This window comes from Glossina fuscipes, unplaced genomic scaffold (assembly GCF_014805625.2).
Source record: "Glossina fuscipes isolate IAEA_lab_2018 unplaced genomic scaffold, Yale_Gfus_2 1, whole genome shotgun sequence".
Classification (NCBI taxonomy): domain Eukaryota; kingdom Metazoa; phylum Arthropoda; class Insecta; order Diptera; family Glossinidae; genus Glossina; species Glossina fuscipes.
The window spans coordinates 23,792,720-23,813,772 of record NW_023998415.1 but is presented as its reverse complement, the minus strand read 5'-3'; the positions used below and the strand labels follow the sequence as shown (position 1 = coordinate 23,813,772).

At 35.5% G+C, this 21,053-nt stretch overlaps 2 protein-coding genes across 3 annotated transcripts in view; both read right to left on the bottom strand.

The window, feature by feature from the left end:
• Nucleotides 1–9,374: 9,374 nt before the first annotated feature.
• On the bottom strand, nucleotides 9,375–12,793 carry LOC119632399 (ornithine aminotransferase, mitochondrial). The gene is made up of 5 exons (XM_038025289.1): nucleotides 12,422–12,793; nucleotides 10,620–10,788; nucleotides 10,411–10,551; nucleotides 9,697–10,201; nucleotides 9,375–9,567 (listed from the first exon to the last, which is right to left on the bottom strand). Exons 1-5 carry the CDS (start codon nucleotides 12,718–12,720, stop codon nucleotides 9,407–9,409), a joined length of 1,275 nt encoding a protein of 424 aa, XP_037881217.1. The 5' UTR covers nucleotides 12,721–12,793; the 3' UTR covers nucleotides 9,375–9,406.
• Nucleotides 12,794–16,053: 3,260 nt separating this feature from the next.
• Nucleotides 16,054–21,053, bottom strand: part of LOC119631619 (protein Teyrha-meyrha) — a 41,156-nt gene continuing 36,156 nt past the window's right edge. Inside the window, exons 4-8 of one of the 2 annotated variants that reach the window (XM_038023998.1) lie at nucleotides 18,071–18,552; nucleotides 17,402–17,990; nucleotides 17,111–17,330; nucleotides 16,730–17,048; nucleotides 16,054–16,393 (exon numbers count right to left, since the gene is read on the bottom strand). In XM_038023998.1, the coding sequence (XP_037879926.1) occupies nucleotides 16,073–16,393; nucleotides 16,730–17,048; nucleotides 17,111–17,330; nucleotides 17,402–17,990; nucleotides 18,071–18,552 (1,931 nt within the window). In that variant the 3' untranslated portion in view covers nucleotides 16,054–16,072. Of the gene's footprint in view, nucleotides 16,394–16,669; nucleotides 17,049–17,110; nucleotides 17,331–17,401; nucleotides 17,991–18,070; nucleotides 18,553–21,053 lie in introns of both variants that reach the window. The other variant, XM_038023999.1, reaches the window with a different exon arrangement.

Here is a 21,053-nt window from a genome sequence, read left to right as displayed (position 1 = left end):
TTTGGTGTATTTGAATCGGAATATCATCAGGAGCGAAAACCGTAGTGAAGATGAAAAGTTGTTGCTTTAAATATGTAGATTTTTTTGAGATAACAGATATATATGAAACATTGATGCCAATGTAGAATGCCTTGCCAGAATTTTGGCTTGTACTTAAGATACGTCCGGAAATCTATTTCCGTTTTCTGAATTAGTTGCTTCTTTGTACCAATATATATAAGAAGTGTGCTCACTCGCTAAGGGCATAAGATAACCGCTATACTGCGAGGAAAAGCAATCGGCCACATTTAAAAAGAAAAAAATAATGTTAGATGCACTTAATAGTGTCAAGATTAAAGGTTCGGGCAAGAGCTTGCGTGATGACCTATGCACCCACTTTATATTTTGATGGTTGTTGTTCAGTTCTTCTAGATTCTTTTCCAAGGCCTCAAATTGTTTTGAAAGAATGCGATCAAAAAAGAACTCTCGATGGTATTTGTAGAAAAACACTTTCTCGCATCTATGTCCGCTTGAGAGGACAATTTATTAACATTTTTTTGTTCGCTTATGAATAAAATAATTCGAATATGTTCCAGAAATTATGAATGGGTAAATGCACTGCCGCTTGTTCAGATCCTTAACTTTGGACGGGCCTTGGCCAATTGCAAATGTGTCTCATAACTTCGAACTTGACCAATTATAAGGAGAAGAAAAGGATTCTTCGGCTTAGAACATCAGGTTTCTTTCCTATTTTATGAAATCTCAAAAACATCGCTAAGCATATTTAGTGAGTCCACGTACGTAGCAAAAGGAATGAAATTTAGTTTTGGCTGATATTAATTTTTGTAAAGCAACAACAATTTACATTTGAAAAGATTTCGTCGTTTTTCCTTTTTTTTTTGTTTTTGTTTATCAGAACCGAGGTAATTTTATTGTTGTTGTTGTTGTTGTTGTCTAATGTCTGAATCCACAAGATTTAGAGATTTAGAGAAGGGAACATAACTGAAAAAGAGCCATCATTAACACTGGCTCTTTCTTGCGAAATCGAACCTTGGAACATGACACTATGCTTAGAGTATAATTCCAACTTTGCTCTCTTTGTCCAAACTATGTTGAACAAAGTAATGACGCCGATATACGTTTCTTCTAAATTGACATCGAGATGTCATCAGGATTGTGGTAAGAATTTTGATCAAAGAATTTTCCAAACGAATAATGAGAGTTGTAATCAAAGGAAAATGACTTGAAAACCAAAGCAAAACGAAAAAAAAATTTTAATTCAAGGAACACCACATTTTATATATCCATTTTTAATTTTTTTTTTTTTTTTTTTGTTTATAGGGATAGATTAGACATATAGACGATTTGCTTCAAGTAACCAAGTAGAGTGATGAGCCGAACCGAACCGAAATGTGGAGGAAGATTCAGCGGTGCAGGCTTCCTTTCATTAGGAATTAGAATATTGAAAAAAGCCAGCAGTTTCGATAAAGGAAGTTAGCTGCTTGAGACGAGCATTGTGGCAAATACGAAAGAGTCCATAGAGGTTATTATAACTATTAAAAATACCGAATACTCGTTTGACTTCGTCTGATGTCTTGCAGCTGAAAATAAGACGTGAAGCTGATCGTTTAGTGTGATATATCTTACGTGTATCCGATGATACCGCTCGGGACATATTTAAGTAGGCTTTAAGCTACGCTCGTAAGTCTGTTAATTTTCAATGTCGTGAAGACGGCATGAGATACGGGCTCAAAGGTTCATAAAGGGATGAATTCTGTAAGAAAGATAATCAGCTTGTCTTCTTGCTATCTTGCATAATGTTTTCCAGAATTAGGCGAAGGGTATCGTTGGAAAAATACTTGATTAACAAGGTTATGGCATCAAGCTGTCAAGATTTCGTGCATGCACGAGAGTGTGTTTTCGCATGTTCTGAATTTCGGAAATATACAAGTAGTATGAATCTATTTTTTTTTTTTCTTTCCTACTAAGGTCAAGGCCGATCTGCTGCAAGAAACGACTACGAGCTTCTGATGCCACCAGACCTGTCCATCCCAAAAACTATATCTCTGCCAAGACTTCGACCATGTTATTTATTCACGCATTTAATAATAACGTGTAATATATATGTAGAAGAACACGTTATGCATTTTAGATCAATATGATATAATTATGATATAATTCTCATATAAGGACATTTCTCGTCTCAATATTATCTAGCAATGAGTTTTAAAATATTCGTCTGTCGTTAAGCCGAATAAAATTTCTCTCTCTGTTTTCTTTTTTTCTATCTTGCGATTTTTTTTTATAAAATTTCTATCATTATAAGAAAATTATCAAATAATAAGCCGCCGTGCGTTATGCTGCTTCGCCAAACGTTTATTTGTTTGAAAATTACCACCGCAAAAACCAGCAATAGCAATAATGCGAAGTAGAAAACCTCAGCAATCATAAAGTGCTGAACATTATACGCACACGTACATTCATACATAAGACGAAATGTATATTAGCAATAACCAGATTACATAAACCTTGTGCTATAAATGAGAAGAGCAAGCAAGCAACAACAATAACAACAACAACAACATAAAGCAAGGGCTCTTCATCTAGTAAAAAGACAAGAAATAAAGAAAATAATCTGATACTGTTGTAATTATGAAGAAAAATGAACGCACATCTAACTGGGTAGAGAGAAAGGAGAAAGATAAAAAAGAGAAAAAAGAAAAATGCTTATTAGAGCTACTTAAGAAGTGCGTTTTGCGGTTGCATTTCTTTGTATGAGTGGGTGTACGCCTTTGTGTGTTACAACATCTAATATCCGATTTAAGTGGGATTTGTTAAGCGAGGCCAACAATTTGAACGAGAAAAACTTTGAAAATGACTTTAAAGAGATCAACGCGAGTTATACTTGTTATTAGGGAGAATTTGAAAACGTTCGTAATAACCTCTCCATTCGGCGTATTCCCTAACAGGTTCTCGCGTATCGTAATCCTTGTAAACGTAAAGAATATAAGCTTGAGAAGTCCTTAGCTCCGTATATTCGCTGTAATTATCCGATGTTTTTGAGATTCTAGACAACTTTTTTTCAAATACAAGGATCAAGGGGAGAAGAGCCTATCGATCGATGATCTGAGAATTATAAGATCTAAGTTTTGTATTTTATTGAAGATTATTGTCAACCTTTTGGCAATCAGTGTTAAACCTTAATGCGATCTCTGTGATCATCGAATGCCGTTTGCCAGAGATCAATGACAGATTGGAACACGGCAAGTAAATGAAATAAATAATACATAGACGCAATATTTCCGTCATTTACTTACCATTTATATTAAATATTGATTTGAAATTTTGTCTCAGCATTTAATTATTCTTTTGTAAGAATAATCCCAATCAGGCCACGGATGAGAGATTTACAAATAGAAACAAAGCGAATTGGCGATTCTCCACAATTTGTTTCATCTTTTAAGCGTCATTTAAGGGCTGCTAAAGCAATAAACACTAGCAAAATACTTAAAAAAAAAAAAAAGGTATAATAAATTTTTTTCAACCCCATCTACTCATTATTACGGCTACGCTTCTCTACATCATATATTTTTTTTCTTTCCGCTTAACCACAAGAGCACTTTTTTGAAACCCTAAAAATATGTTTAGTGTTTATATTTTCTTGTATTTTTTCAGCAATTTCCTTAAAACCGACAAAATGTTGTGTTATTCTTTATTGCAAATCCTGGTAATCAATGTAATATGGGCTGTACCCTGGATTGATACACATATGGGACACAATTTATGTAAGTACATACATACATGCACATGTGTTTATGTGTATATATATAAACATATTAACTATTTGGTGGCTTTTTTATACACATTACCGGAACGCGAAGGAAAGAAAATTAATTTTATTACCCGATTTGTAACATTGCCATAGGCATTGCATATAGCTATAAAAGCGTCATAATGTACGTAATATACATTTCAAATTAGGCTAAAGTTTTGAATTGATTTCGTAATATTTGTCGGTCAGTCATGGCGATCGGTTGCTTGTACATTTAAAACGACACTAAGAATATATAAAATGTGTGCAAAAATAATAAAACGATAAAAATCTTCGGTTCTGTTCAACTTTGTGACTTTCGATTGCCTCTCTACTAGCGTTGTTATCCCTCTTCCATAAAGTCTCCGATGATGTATTGAGTAACGAACGACGCCTGCGGATATAAAGAATTTTTTATCTGAATTGTTCTGTAACGGGCGTGGCAGGTGATAGGCTGATGTTGCATTCTGCTATTAAAGCTACAGTAACTATCATCGAGTCATTAAAGGAACTCATGATCTATTAGTGCTTGGTTTGCCGAGCGACAACAGCTCGTAACATATAAATCCTTTTCATGTCCAGCAAAACGAGAGCATGACTTTTGTCAAATCTCACATCGGATTCTCTATAGCATATATGTATATACATATGTTACGACCTCAAGGTTTAGCTTATATTTGTCGTCAAATTTTTCAAGTCACTGTCGTTGGGTTAAAATAGAAACAACCAGCAAACACGACAAATCGTCTAGTTGTCGCAAAGTCCATCGTTGATTGCAGGCTTTAAAATTGAGAATTTTAAATGGGCATTGGTTTTTAGATTTTCATTAAGAAGATCACCCGGTTTCAAGGTCACATTGTAGCTTTTACCAAAAATCGAACTATGTCAACATATGGTTTTTAGTTTGTGCAATTAATTGCAAAAAAAAAGCGCTATACGCGTATAAACCGCACGAATCGATCTTCACTATGTGTTTTCATAAAAATCGTACCTCAGTCACCGGCGGGTATTACAGGATTCGTCTTATAGCGAATTTAATTTTTTTTTTTCATTTCACATTATACTTTATCCTTAATCTCTTCGCGTTAAGCTGATACATAAATTTACATGATTTTCTTTCTATTTATTCCGCTGTAGCTGAGATTGTAATGTGAACGGTGTAGACACGTTATGAGGCTTACGATTAAATCAAATTTGTTGATATGTTATTTTCTTTTCGCGAAAGAACAGCAAATTGCAAAAGAATATAAAAAGCACTCTGTTAAAGCAATGTCTATGACCTTAAGGTGTAACTAACCAGTTCACAGTATAACGATAGTTTGTTTCTTTTCTTTTGCTTTCTAAAGTATTTCGTCTATCAAACCCCAAATAGTTCACAGGGAGTACTTTTCATAATTAAGATGGAAAGATACCATACAACAATATCGTTATGATGATCTGTTTGGGTTAATAAATCCGTATAGATTGCGATTAATACGAGAATCCCGATTTCATTGAAATTTCATTCATTTCATGACATGGGAAATTACTTTACATTGTTGTATGTATGCATGCTTTCGACAGTGACATTTCGGCGAATGTTATTCACTGTTCTTTCTCTGGTCGGCTCAATGCCATATATTTGCAGTATCGTGTATTGTTACGAAACTCGCATATTCGAGAAAACGTGTCTGCATGGAAAGTAGATGATGGGCAAACTAAAAACAGTTTCATGATGTTTTACCTGCCGACCTGCGGGAGATTAACAAACATTTTATATTGGAAAAGGGATTAACATGAAAATGAAAAAACAGCATCGACATCGAGGAAGGGTATTACGAACTCACCAAGAAGCTCCTTCGGCTCCAGCTGTGGGAAACTGTTGTAGAGGTTAAGGAGATGGCCAACTGGAACGACCTAAAAAAAGTAGATCATAACATGAGATATGGTCGTACCGCCCCAACATGAATACATATTTAACTATACGATTATGAAATAGCCTTAATTTCCTCGGATTTGAAATATTCCTAGAATTATAAATTTCTAGGACATAAATTATAAATGACATAATTGTAGGAGCACAATGAATTTGTATGTGGATCAAAGCATAACTGGTTATCGATAATCACTCGAAGGCGTTTCAAGCTACCTACACTTTCAACATTGGCTCCGTTTACCCTTAAAGTATGCAGCGGATGTACATTCGGGGACCGACAAGTTATCGCGAATGGTTTAGCCCAATTCATCTCAAGTTCATACGCAGCCACCCAATAGTGTTGTTCGTCGTCGCTCCGTTCGCTGGTTGCTGATGTATTCTTGACGGATGGTCCGACTTATCAGATTTAAACTAACAAACGATATGTCGACAATGTTACTTTCAAATATCCCCAAAACCATTTATAAATAGGCGTGGCAGCATACAAGAGATATTGGACTCAAAGTCGAAACAAATGTGAAGAAGTTTACTGTAAAGCAAAGCTACAGTCGATCAATAAACCTTGAAATCTCGAGTTGGGGCTTTAGATGACTGGCAATTATAATGGAAATGAAGTAAATGTAACCAAAGCAGGGCATTGGCGGGGAAAAGATTAGAATGATATCTGCATTGTCTAATAGATAGAGCAGTGTAATAGCAGCATATTTAAGGCACGCTTCCATACATTAATTAGATGAAATAAAAAGTATTGACCTTAATATTATAACATAGATAGGGTTATTTAAGATCCAAATGCAATGCATTCGATTCGACTTGACCGCTAGATAACACATGACATCCATTCATATTGAAAGTTAGTAGGCAGTCATCAAGTCTGAATAAACTGAACTGGTGTTTAAGATAAGTCGGGCTTGTGCTACGTACGTTTGATGAACGTGACCGTATATTGATTGCACAGCCAATGATTTGCTGACCTACTTACTAATCGTTTATTGATTATCGAGCAGAACAAATAGTCAAATAATTGATTGTAGATAGCAATCAATGAAATCGATATGGTTTTCTAATCCATTATCGAACAAGCATAACAATAGATGTTATATCAATTATTGTAACGAGCAAGAGATTTACGGGCATACTATATATGTAGCTTGATTGGTGCGAGAGAGTGTAAAAAACACACACACACACACACACAAACACACACACAAAAAAAAATTCTAATTAACTTAAGACTCTTTTTAAAAGTTTTCAAAGATACGCTTAACACCCTCGTGGTAATTGTGTTACTAGCAATAAATTTCTATACAAATCTTATCACTAAAATAATAAAAAATTCTTAAATAAATAAAGAAAAAAAAAAACAAAACAAAAAAGACGTTAACGCTTCAACACTTTTATTTCTTATGTTTTGTAAAAATGTTGAACATTAGCAACAGGAAGCCTTGAACGGTTTTTATTAGATTCGAACAACGCTGCTGCTTTTCTTCTAAAGTTTTATGCAGACTTATCAACACACGTCATCTAAAAAAAAAAAAAAGCAATGAAAAAATTGTGTAGAAAACCTCCCAAAAAATTACGGTAAAATGTCTTTAGAAAGAAGAAAAGAAGGAAAAGGCAAAATGAAATCTTGAACATAATGGTCAATGGGTAGCAAAGTGAAAAAAAGAGCCAACCATAATCTGCTGGTTTTTATCAGCACTTGTGTATGAACTTTTGACCATGGACAGTTACATAATCTTTAAATGTCTTTATTTTCACAAAAAAAAAACTAAAAAAAAAAAAAAAACAGAAGCAATGAAGAGAAGAGAGTAAAAAAAAAAAAAGGAAACAATTTCGCTAAGGAAAAAAAAATTTTGTTTTTTTTTTTTTTTCTTCCTATTTTTTACTTAATAAATGGAACAAAGGAATCTCTTAGATGTAAATGCCACTGATTGTAGATGGGAGCAAATAAAGGCATTTTAACATTAGCCGGTAGTCTAGCCACCCATAAAGCTTATTAGCATAAGCATTTGAACTTTTCCCCGGTTATGCTCCTTTCTTTTTTTTTTCTTTTTTTGTTGAAAAAGCTAATTAAATAAGAATTGTGGCGTTAAAATGCGTTACTAAATATGTAAATACAACCTTAACACTATGACTTCTCGCAAAGCCTGGATGGATATGGATACCCTTTGTTTCGCATAAGATTTTAGTGTTTAAAAATTTTATTAAGAATTTTATGCGATATTTTGCTTCTTTTTTTTTCTTTTTTTTTTTTCTTTTTTTTTCGTTTGGCCCCCTTTCTCTGTGCAAGAGCGTTTTCTTCTTCGTCGTCTTTTGATAAGACACTTGTACAATAGCAAAGCTTTGACGTTTTCGTGTTTTACTCTTGTTGCTGCTGCTGCTGCTGCTGCTGTTCTTCTTGTTTAAATTGTCGTTTGTCAGCCAATTTATTGCTTAACGACCTTAAACCACTTGATTATGCAGTGCCCCTCTTATCACAAACTCTATACCAGCGCTGTACAAACTTTTTTGTGCAACGACCCAACAGTATAAGCGTTAAGTAAATTATTAAAAAAAAAAAAGTTTTTTTCTTTATAAATCCTTCATAATGGGAAAACCAACAAAAAAGGGCATGAAAGTTATGCTTGGTAGCGAAAGTAACTTTCGCTGTCAGTCCCTATCAGTCAATCGCTATTGATGCAATTTTCTGGGACTAGTACATGCCGTTACAATGATCGAAGCTAATCTCACTGTAACGCTAGCGAACGCTTGGTACCGTAAACAAGCGCGATTTCCGCTACGGATATATGCATTTTTGCTGTGTTTGCTTTCTTGCGATTTTTGAAGTTACTTACGACAATATATGAGAATTTATTGGGTTTTTCTATATGAGCGTATAGTTAGGCTCAGTATTTGGGCGATCGTGTACTCTCGTATGACCCGTATGAAACAGACAATCTTTTTATAAGTTCAGAGCTTAAATTCTATTTGGCGACACAAGCTTTAACTATATGTGCGTATTATTAAATTGGTTTATTTATTTGTTTTCTTTTAATTAAAGTTCGTTTTAATATCTTTACGTCTCGATAATCGGAGAATCGAAAATTTTTTGATAAAATTCGAACTATGGCATGTCCTTTTTCACAAACTTGTTACCCAATATAATATAGAACGAGGTAAAGGTTGATGACGACGAATATAGTGTGGATCGAATCTGGAAAAATCGGAACGAAGATGTTTAATATCTTTGAAGAAGAGAGCAAGTTTCTATTTATCGCCTATTTTTTTTGAAATTAATCGGGTTACTCGGGTCTCAGGTTATGCCTGCTTATGGGCGGATCAGTTTTGAATGGAAACTTGATGAATGCAAGCTTGGCGTTTTGGCATTTGTTGAGAAACTAAATTGCAAGAAAGGAAAGCAATTATTCTCGAACTCGCTGTTTGGGAAACGCTGACTTAACTGTTTTAGTTTTAATTAAAAAATGCCTATAAAAATTGCAATATTTTCCCCAGAAAATATTTCACAATTTTTAAAAGAAAATTTTTATTTCTTTTATAAGTGGGCGGCGGCTGCGGCAGCTGGGTGTTTATCTTAATGTTTAACAACGTTGGTCTATCGGGCATATTGTCAATTTATGTCACACGTTTGTCATCAAAAAGAGGCATTTAAAGTATTTTCTTTTTTTGTTGTTGTTGTAATAATTTATTTATTTTTTTTTTTACATCGACATTACGGACTTTTTAATGATGTCAACGCTCTCCAATATTTGCGTTTCATTTATAACCAAAGGTGGAGCAAGACGTATAATATCACCATGGGTGGGTTTGGCCAATAAACCATTTTCTTTAAGTCTCAAACACACTTCCCACGCGTCGTATTCTATATCAAAAGACAAAAAAAAATATATATATATATAATAAAAAAATAATATGTATATATATATACATATATATATTTTTAAAAATAAAAATTAATTTCATGATTGCGAGAGCAGCTCTCTGAACCTACTAGAGTTTATAACGATAGCGTTTAACAAGCCCTTCCCTCTTACTGCGGTTATCACGTCTTTGGGCAATTTCGATAATTCTGCGCGTAATAGATTTCCCATTTTCTCGGCATTTTCCGACAGCTTTTCTTCTTGCAGGACTTCTAAGGCGGCTATGGCCACTTTCGAACCCAACGGATTACCGCCATAGGTGGAGCCGTGTTCGCCGGGCTTTATGCAAAGCATAATATCGTCATTGCAGAGTGCCGCCGATACGGGATACATGCCACCCGATAAAGCCTTTCCCAATATTAAAATATCGGGTTTAACGTTTTCATGATCCACTGCTAGCATGCGACCAGTACGACTTAAACCGGTCTGAACCTCGTCCGCAATCCATAAGACATTATACTTAGTGCATAAGTCGCGTACCTTTTGCAAATAACCTATATCGGGCACTACAACGCCCGCTTCCCCTTGTATGGGTTCCACCATAAACGCGCAAACATTTTTATCCTGCAATGATTTCTAAAAGAAGAAAATATTGTACTGAATATCACTTATGATCTTCGATAATCATCCCATCGACTTTGATATATCGAATGCAATCTCAAAAATATTAATTCGTGACGAAAATTTCAATCCATCAAGTTATTCCATCAGTTATTGATTTGCTTGTTAGGATTGCAAATCTCCCAATTATAAGATTAACCCCTTAATTCTATATTCTGCTGTACCTCCAAAGCTTGTGGATCGTTATATTTAATGATTTCAAAGCCGGGCATAAATGGTCCGAAACCCTCATAACTGCTGGGATCAGTAGAAGCAGAGATCGCAGCCAATGTTCGGCCCCAGAAATTATTTTCAGCAAAAATTATCTGCAATACCGTAAAAGGATTATAGGGCACACTTTAACTTTCCATTTACTTGATCCGTCCGTACTTACTTTTGCTTGGTTTCTTGGTATATTTTTCTGTGCATAGCCCCATTTACGGGCTAATTTACAGGCAGTTTCACCGCCTTCTACACCAGTATTCATAGGCAATACTTTATCATAATTAAAAAGTCTCGTTATATAATCTTCATATTCACCCAAGACATCTGAATAAAAGGCTCTGAAAAATAAAATAAATGTTAAACGTTTCTACATCCGGTACAGCGTAGTTCATATACGACGCTCGATTGAGTAAAAGAACATAAGAATTTCAAAATTAATTAATCGGCTGTAAACTGCCCAAGTGCAGAGTAATAGAGAGAGAGCATGCTAACCGCTTGGGGTCGGCATCACCGTTACAAGTTGTTCCAGACAGTTAGCTTACGTGTGCCATGCGTCGAGGACATGCAATATGGGCATCGTGAAAACTAAAAAAAAAAATCAGCAATGGCTTAGATCGACTATCGCCACTTTGTTCTCGTTCGTTATCAACGAGTGCTTACTTTCCGATAGAGTGCCCACAGAACATGTTTTATGAAAGTAAAAAGCGTGGATGGTTTTTCAGAAATATGTTATAACAAATGATATCGCATTATGTTAGGAAGTACTGGTGGCAGAAAAATGTTCAAATGCCGCATCACTACACCAAGAGATAGAAAGCCTAATGTGTTATCAGAAAACGATCGTCACATTTTTGAGTGTCACGCGCACAGACTAGAAAATTTTTACTTTGGCATTTTGCAAGCGATCACTGCCTCCCAATGTCCAAAGTCTTATTTGCTCTAGATGTGAGAGAGATAGCGCTTTAATCTAACCTGACTATTTCCTCATGTAAGGTTTGGCAGCTCATTACGTCATGGCATATATCATAAATAATGCGCCAGGAGTACTTAAGCTACTGCGGTCTCAACTCGGCAGCATAATGCGATTCAATCATTATACCATGCTACTCGTTCTGTTCACGATGATATATCTATCTGAAAACTTTGCTTTTTCTCGGATCAAAGATCTGTTGGCTCATCAATTACAAGGTCAATCAATCACTCAAGGTATGCTTTCCGTCCATGTAGCACGATGACGGTGAGAAAGAAGTTAAGAATTAGGACGCGATAGGGGACGGTCGCAGTCGCATTAAATGCACGTCCAATTGGTAAGTGCTTACGACAATCGAACACTCGTTGTCGCCACGATCAAAGCAAAGTCCATCGCGGATAGTTCCGCAATAAGACGGTATGTGCTCTTTCCAAGAGTTACTCGCTTAGGCTCTTCAGCTCGGATAGACATAACACATATGAAATCATTACATTCCGTTACGTTAAGATTGCACAGTAAGTAAGAAGTTCTTTCATTTTCAGTAAGTTTTACTTACTTTGCGCAATTAATGAAATTGTTTAGTAGTGGGAGTATGAAATTAGCTTACGTCAATTGCAACAACACAAGTTCAAGTGAATTAATTTAGTAAAGTATTGAGACGAGGATCGCCAGCTCGATAGCATAGAAATGCAAAGGCATTGTAAAAAACATGCGTTTTTTCTTCGCTTATCTCTCATGCAAGTTGTTGTTTGTTTTTGTAAACGTAATTTTCATTCCTTATTGTTATTGCTTTCACATTCATTGCAAATTTAATTTAATTGTGCATTAAATTTAATCAATTCATACGCATTGAAAATAATTTATGTTTATTTAGGTTATCGCTTGTTGTTGTTGTTCCCCTTCTCAACTGAATAAGACATGCCCTGTCCGTTCATTATGCGCGCAATTTTCAATTGTCTGCGCGATAACAAGAACTTAACAAGAACTTAACAAGAACTTACCTCGAAGTTAATGCCAATTTTTGGGCTTGCTCTGTAAGAGCTTTCACAATTTTCGGATGACCATGACCTTGATTGACAGCTGAATACGCGCTAAGATAATCGAAATAGCGTTTACCCTCGACGTCCCAAACAAAAACTCCTTTTGCTTTGGTTAAAGCGACCGGAAGCGGATGATAATTGTGGGCGCCAAATTTTTGCTCACGTTCAAATACTTGTTGTGATGTCAATTGTCTAACAACTTGTTCTTCCCGCCAAATGCGCCGACGTGCTATTGTATGCTTGAGAAATTTCGAGAACATTTTAAACAAAAAAAAAAAAAAAAAAACGCAAAAAGAAAGAAAACCTTTTAAAAGCAATTACTGTCAGCTTTGAGAAAAACAAAAGAAACAAAAACAAAAAAAAAAAAACAAAAAAAAAAAAACAAAAAAAAGATAATTGTTACAGAATTCTTTCACTTTTTTGTTCGAAATCAAAAAGTTTACATTAAAAATATCGTACAACACTTCTTAACAACACTGTCAACTGAACACAATTGCTTTCGTTCGCCTTAAAGCACTTTTGATACTAAACTTAAGTTGAGCGGCGGACCTCTCCAGCCCCCAAAGCAGTATTGATTACCCTGTTTACTAATAATTGAGAGCTTGAGTATTTCATTACCCATAAAATGGGATTTATCAGTTGATAGAGACATGTGTAATCATAAAAGAGTATTTTTTGTCGTCACTGACTTATTTACGGCTCAATGTTCTCAAATGTATTAAGCGTATTAGATAGTATACCTTAGCAAATATACAGGGCAGCGACCATCTATACGATAACGAAGTGCTATCGGAAATGCAGTCTGGCAACAAAAGAAGAAATTTTCCTACTCTAAGTAGGACGTCTCATTAACAGTGAATACGAATTGCGTTTTCCTTATCTCAAGTCAAGTCAAGTCAAGTTAATAATTCGATGCATGTGTAGCAGTCTTAGCTCCCGTATAACAAATATTTCTTTCTTATCTTCTTTGGCAAATCAGAAATGAAAAATCTACTGACACATAATATAAGATTCGAGTTTAGACCGCTGCTGGGTATAAATCATAAATCGAAAAACGAATATTTGAATATTTTTTTTTTGCTTTTCATACCCATCACCGAAGAATGAAGGGTATAGTCGTTTTGTCAGTACGTTTGCAACATTCAGAAGGTTGCTTCAGAGGCCCCACAAATTCTGAATCGATTTAAGCATGTCCGTCTGTACGTCTGTGCCGCAAAAGTGATTTCAAATTTGTCAGCAACACTGTAAGTCGTTGCACGCATATTGTTATTGAAAATGGATCAAATCGGTTGAAGGATATCCCTACAGTGCTACGTAAAGTTAGAACATCTCTGTTTCTCAAAAGAAAGGAAAATTTGTCTCTTCGATTATTACTCATAAACCGTAGCGGTACAAAATGTAGAAAAATGTGAACGCATCTTCTATGGGCATCAATCCCTACCCGATATTATGGAGTATCAAAATGTAATTTTTTTTCCAATACAAGCTTTAAAAGCCTCGTAACGTATATAAATGCTTGGCCAGTTCCAAACTTGGAATGCATCAAATTCACATCTGCGTTGGTTCGTCGTTGTTTTCAGATTATTTTCGGACCTAAAAATATTTCACTGCAGCCGATATCCAAAGCATATCTTCATTGTGGACGAGGAAGATTGCAACTCTTGCCGAAGTTGCTTGCAAAGCTCTTGATGCTCTTCAGCATTGGCATAACCTGGGCTGTGTTGTGCTTAGTTATACATAGTTACCCGTAGGACAAGTGTTCTGACAAGTGACAAGTGATGAAAGGGACTAATCCGTCAATCAAATCATCTAACAGGATTACAATACTTTCGGCCGCTTAAAGCTTCAGTTGCTCTTACCATACATACGTGACTCACATTAATGTGACTCACCGGTCTTGAGCTGGACTGGAGCAATTGTCTGTGCCGTCCGCCATTGACCACCATGGTTCCATTTTCAAATTCATCGAATACGCGAATACTTATTCTTTTGGCCCTTCCGCCTCTACGTATAACAGATCGTAGCCGCCAGGGAACGTTTTCCGAGCTAATTCCTAAAATAGAATATGTATAGAAAAAGAAAACCTCTGCTAATGTGTATAGACATTATTCTAAAGCTGCATCTAAAGCGCAGACTTTGTGGGCGTTTTCAACTACTTTTGATCTAAAATTGATGGATGATATGTGAGACAGGGCGCAAACATATGGGGCATGAAACATTTATTAATTATGTGGCTTTGCCCGTCTGAGTGGTCGAATAGGTGACGAGTTTCGATCAATGGTTGTGGGTCCAAATTTCAAGTATGGTACATTTTTCAATATGCCCAATAGGCTTAGATGCCAGTCAGCCTTAGAATTTATTCTCTGGCTAAACTAATTATAATGATAATTATTTGGCATAACACGCCTTCTGTTCAGAACAGCTGAAGAACGTAAGGAAGGAAAAAAACAGTGATGATTATACTATACCGTCCGCTTTGCGTTTTCGCATTAAATATTTAGAACTTTGGTAGAATTCCCTAAGCGAAATCAAACTCTCATACGATTCTCTATTAGTAATTTTTTTGTATCGTTTTTCTCGAATTTTTATTAATTTAAAGTGAATTTTTTGTTTTTTGTTTTAGCTTAAAATCTAGAAAATTAGTCATTTATTGAATTATTATTAACATTTTCTTTCTTTTTTTTTTTTTTTTTTTTTTGTTTACTTATAGCACACATGACACACAGAAATTTATTTTATTCATTTCTAGACACGTTAAAAGAAAAATTTTTCTAGATTATTATGAAAACATAAAAAAAAGGGCTAATGCGGGAACGCGATTCGACTAAAAAGAAAACAAAATAATAATAATAATAATAATTGTAATAATAATTGTAATAATAATAATTGTATTTATTTTAATGCTGTGTTTTAATTATATTTTACAAGGGCTTTTTTACTTCTCTTCAATGTTTCTTTTGTTAAAATAATAATTAATTTCTTGGCTTGTCTCTCTTCAATTTTTTCCTTTTTTCTTTTTTTTTTTTTGATTTCTTTATTTTACCCCGCACCCCAAAAGCGATGGAAATATACAAATCTTGGTCCACATTAAAAAAAAAAACAAAAAAAAAAAAAGAAAGAAAAACATATGAGCCTCAGCGATTGTCTTAATCGCTGTGAAGGACAAATTTAATTAAGAACTGGCCGTTTGTGTGTGAGTACGCATGCGCATGTTATTCCCGCTAGCCATCTGGACGCAAGAATTAGGACAGAGAGGTGACACTTGATGCAGACCAAGGTTGAAATTGAACGCCACCCGCTCATAAATACGGCTCGCAAGGAGAAAGCGCTCGTACTCTTGAATTGAATCTGGTCAATTGACACGCCCTCAATTGTAATATGTCTCTCTGTGTGAGTTTGTGAATTCATTTAAAGCATGGTGGTGATGGGGTATCAAAAAGATTCACCTTAAGGCGAACATATCTCATAATTTGTTTTTTTTTTTTTTTTTGATTTCTTTTTTATTTTCTTTTATTTTTATACTTTAAACTCAATTTGTATTTGTATTTGATTTGATTTGAATTTGAATTTGGTTGAAGCTTTTGCTAATTGTTTTTACTCATATTGAGAAATTTAATTTCTATTATCATTTGTCGCTGATTCTACTATCGATGATTGTTGTTGTTGCTGTTGTTGTTGTTGTTGCTGTTGCTGTTGCTGTAATTTATCCGATGGTGACGTCGGAAACTGTGAGGAGTTCGATGATGATGATGACGATGACGACGATGACGGCTGCTGCTGCTGGGCTGGTGGTGGTGGTGGTGGATATTTTAAGGTGTGCGGTTGTAAATCTTTATTGAAACGATAACTGCTCATAACGTTAGCACAACTTTGATGAAAATAAAAATTGCGACCTCTTAAGAAGCTGTCTGACGAGAGATCCTTTATACCTGTCTTAAGAAGAAACGAGAAGAAATCCACAAAAAAATTAATAAAATTTCACTGAAATTAAAAATTTTATTTGAAATTTTTTAAAAAATAATTTATCGAAATTTTTATGAACAAAACAAAACATAAATAATTCAAAAAAATTATGAACTAGGAAGAGATAGGCAAGACCGCGAATTATGATGAGGGAAGTAGTAGGAAGGGAGGGAGTGAGAGAATGAGGGACGGAGGGAAGCGAGTGGTTCGGAAAAAACTAACCAAAGTAATAAACAAAAAATTTACCTTACATATGAAACATTTGTTTTCTTCATTGTCCGGTTTCAAATCCGAACTAATTCCCACCTTTGTGTCCAGCTGTGTTAAGCCCGACATTAATATGTGAGCTGATTGGCCGGCCGCTATTCTATCCGTGTCCGCATGATCTGGTGAATGTTGTTGCTGTTGCTGTTGCTGTTTGACTCTTAAATCCTCAAATGTAGTATATTTGGTATTGTTGTTATTGTTGTTATTATTATTATTATTATTATTATTATTATTATTATTATTGTTATTATTATTATTATTATTATTGTTATGCGAATGATCTACACTTGTTTCGGTGCTTGTAACTTGAGGCTCGGAACGTGGTCGATCGTCTATTGGCGAGGGATTATCGGAAATTCTTCGATAAAAAGAGAGTAAAATTTATTTATTTCTCTTGATATTCGAAGTAGTTTAACTAACCGACTGCTGCCTACGGTTGATTCCTCATATTTACGTTTTTTATTGTTGTTGTATGACGATGACATTTTAATTGAATCGTCATCATCGACAATGACATCTTCATCGCTATCGTTATTGCACGTGTCCATGTTCATATCTCGCTGGCTTTGACGTTCCTCGTGACATGAATCGGCATTATAGTAATGATGGGTAGTAGAAGATAACTCACTAACATTTTTGACTGTCGGAAATATAGAAATATCTGATTGAGGAGAGAGATTCATTCACATTAGATTTTCACTGGCGACCTACCGCTAATATGACCCTGCGTATTATTGTTACTATGACCCGAGTCCGACCAATTTATATTACTACTGCCACCTGAACTACTACTACTACTACCACTGGTGGTGGTAGTGGTGGGCACATTAGTGCTAACGTCATCTTCACCCCCACTGCTAACGTTATGTTCTTTGTTAATTACACAGGCTGTTCTATAGAGTATACCATCCAGTTTGCCCGGTTGACTGTTGCTATTATGTAAATTGGCACCGTTTGAACTACTATGACCGCTGCTATGACTACTACTTCCACTAAAAGATGGCATGTGAGTATGTTGCGGCTGTGGATGTTGATGATGATGCTGTTGATGCGATTGCATTTCTGATCCGGAATCTGGCATATCATCGTTACAGCTCTCCACATCTACTGTTTCGATTTCTTCTTGCATTTTATTTTCTTCATCGCTAGGCAACTTGCCCGTTTCCAACGCGTATTTGCGTTTGCAAATCGGACACGAACTGCACAAACTGTTCTCCATGAAAAACATGTCGCCGTACTTTCGTTTCCGTACTTTAATGCGTAACCGATTTTGACGATTATTACGTATACGTTGAAAAGTCTAACGAAGAGAAAATCAAGCAAAGAGAAATTTTAAATGTGAAGACGGACGGAGCATAGATCAGTTTGCAGGTATTTTACCTCCCATCTGCTATGACTCGTTCTTATAGCGTTCTCTTGTGCTGGACACGGTGGTGCGAACATGTAGGTGGCTTGAATGTTGGCTCTCTCCATACCCGAACTTAATTTATATAAACGGTCCAGTTCGGCTAGGAAATGCGAGTTCCACTCTTCGGTTGTTAACTTTAGGCCGCACACGGGACATCCCTCGGGCACGTGACCTGGTGGTGGACGTAAACCAGCGCAACCTGGCGGTGCCGTCAAGCCCAAGGTGTGCCCCATACTAGCCGCCAATAAGCTACCATTCGGATGATGACCATGATGACCGCTAAGCGATGCCAAATGATGTGTATGATGCGGATGTGTATGATGTGCCAAATGTGTAGCGGTAGCTGTAGTGGCTGCTGCCGAAGACGAGGCTATCGAAGCCACAGCTGCTGCTGCTGCCGCAGATACGGCGGCCATTGAAGAGGCACACGTAGCTGAAGATTTGCTATGGGCATCTGTATAAACATAAATAGTAAGGGAAATGAACAACGAACCAATTTTTTTGAAATTTCTTAAATAAAAATTATATCTCTTCGAGATTGTTTTATAGCTTTTCAACGCTTTACTATATATAAGTAAGTATACAAGTGATGGGGGGGGGGAAACCATAAATCTCTTATATTTGTTTTATTTCGTAAATCTCGTTGGCTAATAAAGGAATTTTTATTTGATTTCTTTTTTTCAACATTTAAAGGAAAAATTATTACAATTTTAATTGCTTTATAAATATTTTTAACACGTATCTGTCTGTACGGTATACTGACATTGACATAATTAATGGCTGACAAAAGGGGAACGCATGCCGCTAGCTAGAGGTAGATTGAAAACGAAAAACCGAACAGAAGCCATTTAATAATAAAAAAGTAAAAACATAGCAATAATTGATAAATTTATACCTCAAACTTCCTTTCAACAAAGCAAAGGCTCGCAGACGAATGATTTCCAAATTCGATAAAACATTGCTCGCGCATAGTAAAGACAACTTTACGAGCGAAAAAAATCCTTCACATCAATTGATTATCAATCTCTCTGACATTGTACTCTGGGAATATATTTTTTTTGGATAGAAAAAAAAAAAAAAAGCTTCAGTTCGTACGGGTATACATGGCACGCGATTGAACTCATCACTTATTAGATGGATGCTCTCTCTTGCAAAATTGAAGTATAGTTGAAAAACGAAAAAACAACGAAAAATATTTTCTTGGAATTATATTGAATGTATTGCCCATCGTTATAGTCATCAACTTTTGTCCATCTTTCTTGCAAAATATTAACGATTAGCTTTACAATGTTGACGTGAAGCCACGCCCTATTATACGAAATGCCTAAGGCATATGAACACAATCATTAAGAAAGGAATGGATAGATGGAAAGTGCTAGCAGCAGTAGGGTAATATTGCGGATTGAAGTCAGACGAACGCGAAATGCATTCGGCAATGTATACTGACTACTAGCGTTCCATAAGGCTGTTCGCCAAGCTAAGCCAAGCAGAGATTGTACGATGATTCACCTACAACACGTAAAGCAAATCGCCGGAGCAAGTTCAAAAACAAAGTATGGGAAAAATTTGTTAGATGAAAATGTATATATACATATATATGAGAGTGACAGTGAGAGAGAGAGAGAGAGAGAGAGAGAGAGAGAGAGAGAGAGAGAGAGAGAGGACAACTTGGAGTACACTGTGCTTGGGGAAATTCGACATATAATCTATTTTTGGAGAGAGGACTCGATATTTCTATATGAGGTGAAATGGGAAACCCTGGGATAGAAAGCGAACGCGGGTCCCAAAATTTTTCGCGGCTATTCTTGGAGCTATTAAAGTCTAGTTCGCTGCTTGCACGGGCATAAAAAAAAGAAAAATACATTGAAAGCTATCCATCCATCTATCTATCTATCTATCTATCTATCTATCTATCTATCTATCTATCTAACTATTTTTGTAGGTGGATATGGAAACAGTTAGATAGGAATTTAAAAAGATCGATGGAAAAAAGATGAAATAAAAATTTTCACCAAAATAAAATATATATTTTTGATTCAGAATACTTCTTCAGACCAGAAGGATGGTAGAAAATTATGTAAGATGCATAGAAGAGTTAAGAGAAAATCGAGAGACGCTATGAACTGCGTGAATGTCTACACTTTACTAGTCACTTGCTGGTCCTTTTACAATTTGCAATTCACCACCACTCCCCTTCTTCCGGCCCTTCGCCTTCTCTTCGAAAAACCCTGCTGCAAGTTGAGAAACTATTCTTACTAGGCCTTGATATTATAATATCACGATTTTAATAACCGGATAGATTGACGACCGTGGCGTAAATATAAGTTTCAAACGAGTATTTGTGTATATAGTTCGTAGCTTTGTTTCTTCGTTTCGCTTATACAAAAGCAAAACTTTCTCATTGCTATCATAAATGTGTTTGTTATTAATTCATTACATTTTCTTGCTTACATTCTGTGTTTAGTAGTAGTTACCTATGTATTTCTCAAATGGATGAATAGTCATTTATTTGGAAAATGTTTATGAAAAACTTCTGCATAATTAGCTTAGAGAAGCATTTGCAGCACTTGTGTAGAATTATACGCCAATTAATATCGAAAATATATGAATAAATAAATCATAGAAGAGTATACACGCACACGCACACGCACACACACATGTACATGCACAATACAAACTAAAAACCACTACAACACTACAACAACCGTGCCTGGCCAATATACCGAAACCGTAATATGACGAACTTATTATTGTATTTATTTATATTTATAACCCTCAACCTTATATCTCTTGATGCTTCTTTCCACCCATAGTTGAAATTAAATGAAAGCCTGCAAACATTTGGTTTCTAAATATCAAAATGCTTTAGCTTAATGCTTTGAAAGATGAAAATAAAAAAAAAAAACAAAAACAAAGAGAGAGAGAGAGAGAGAGAGAGAGAGAGAGAGAGAGAGA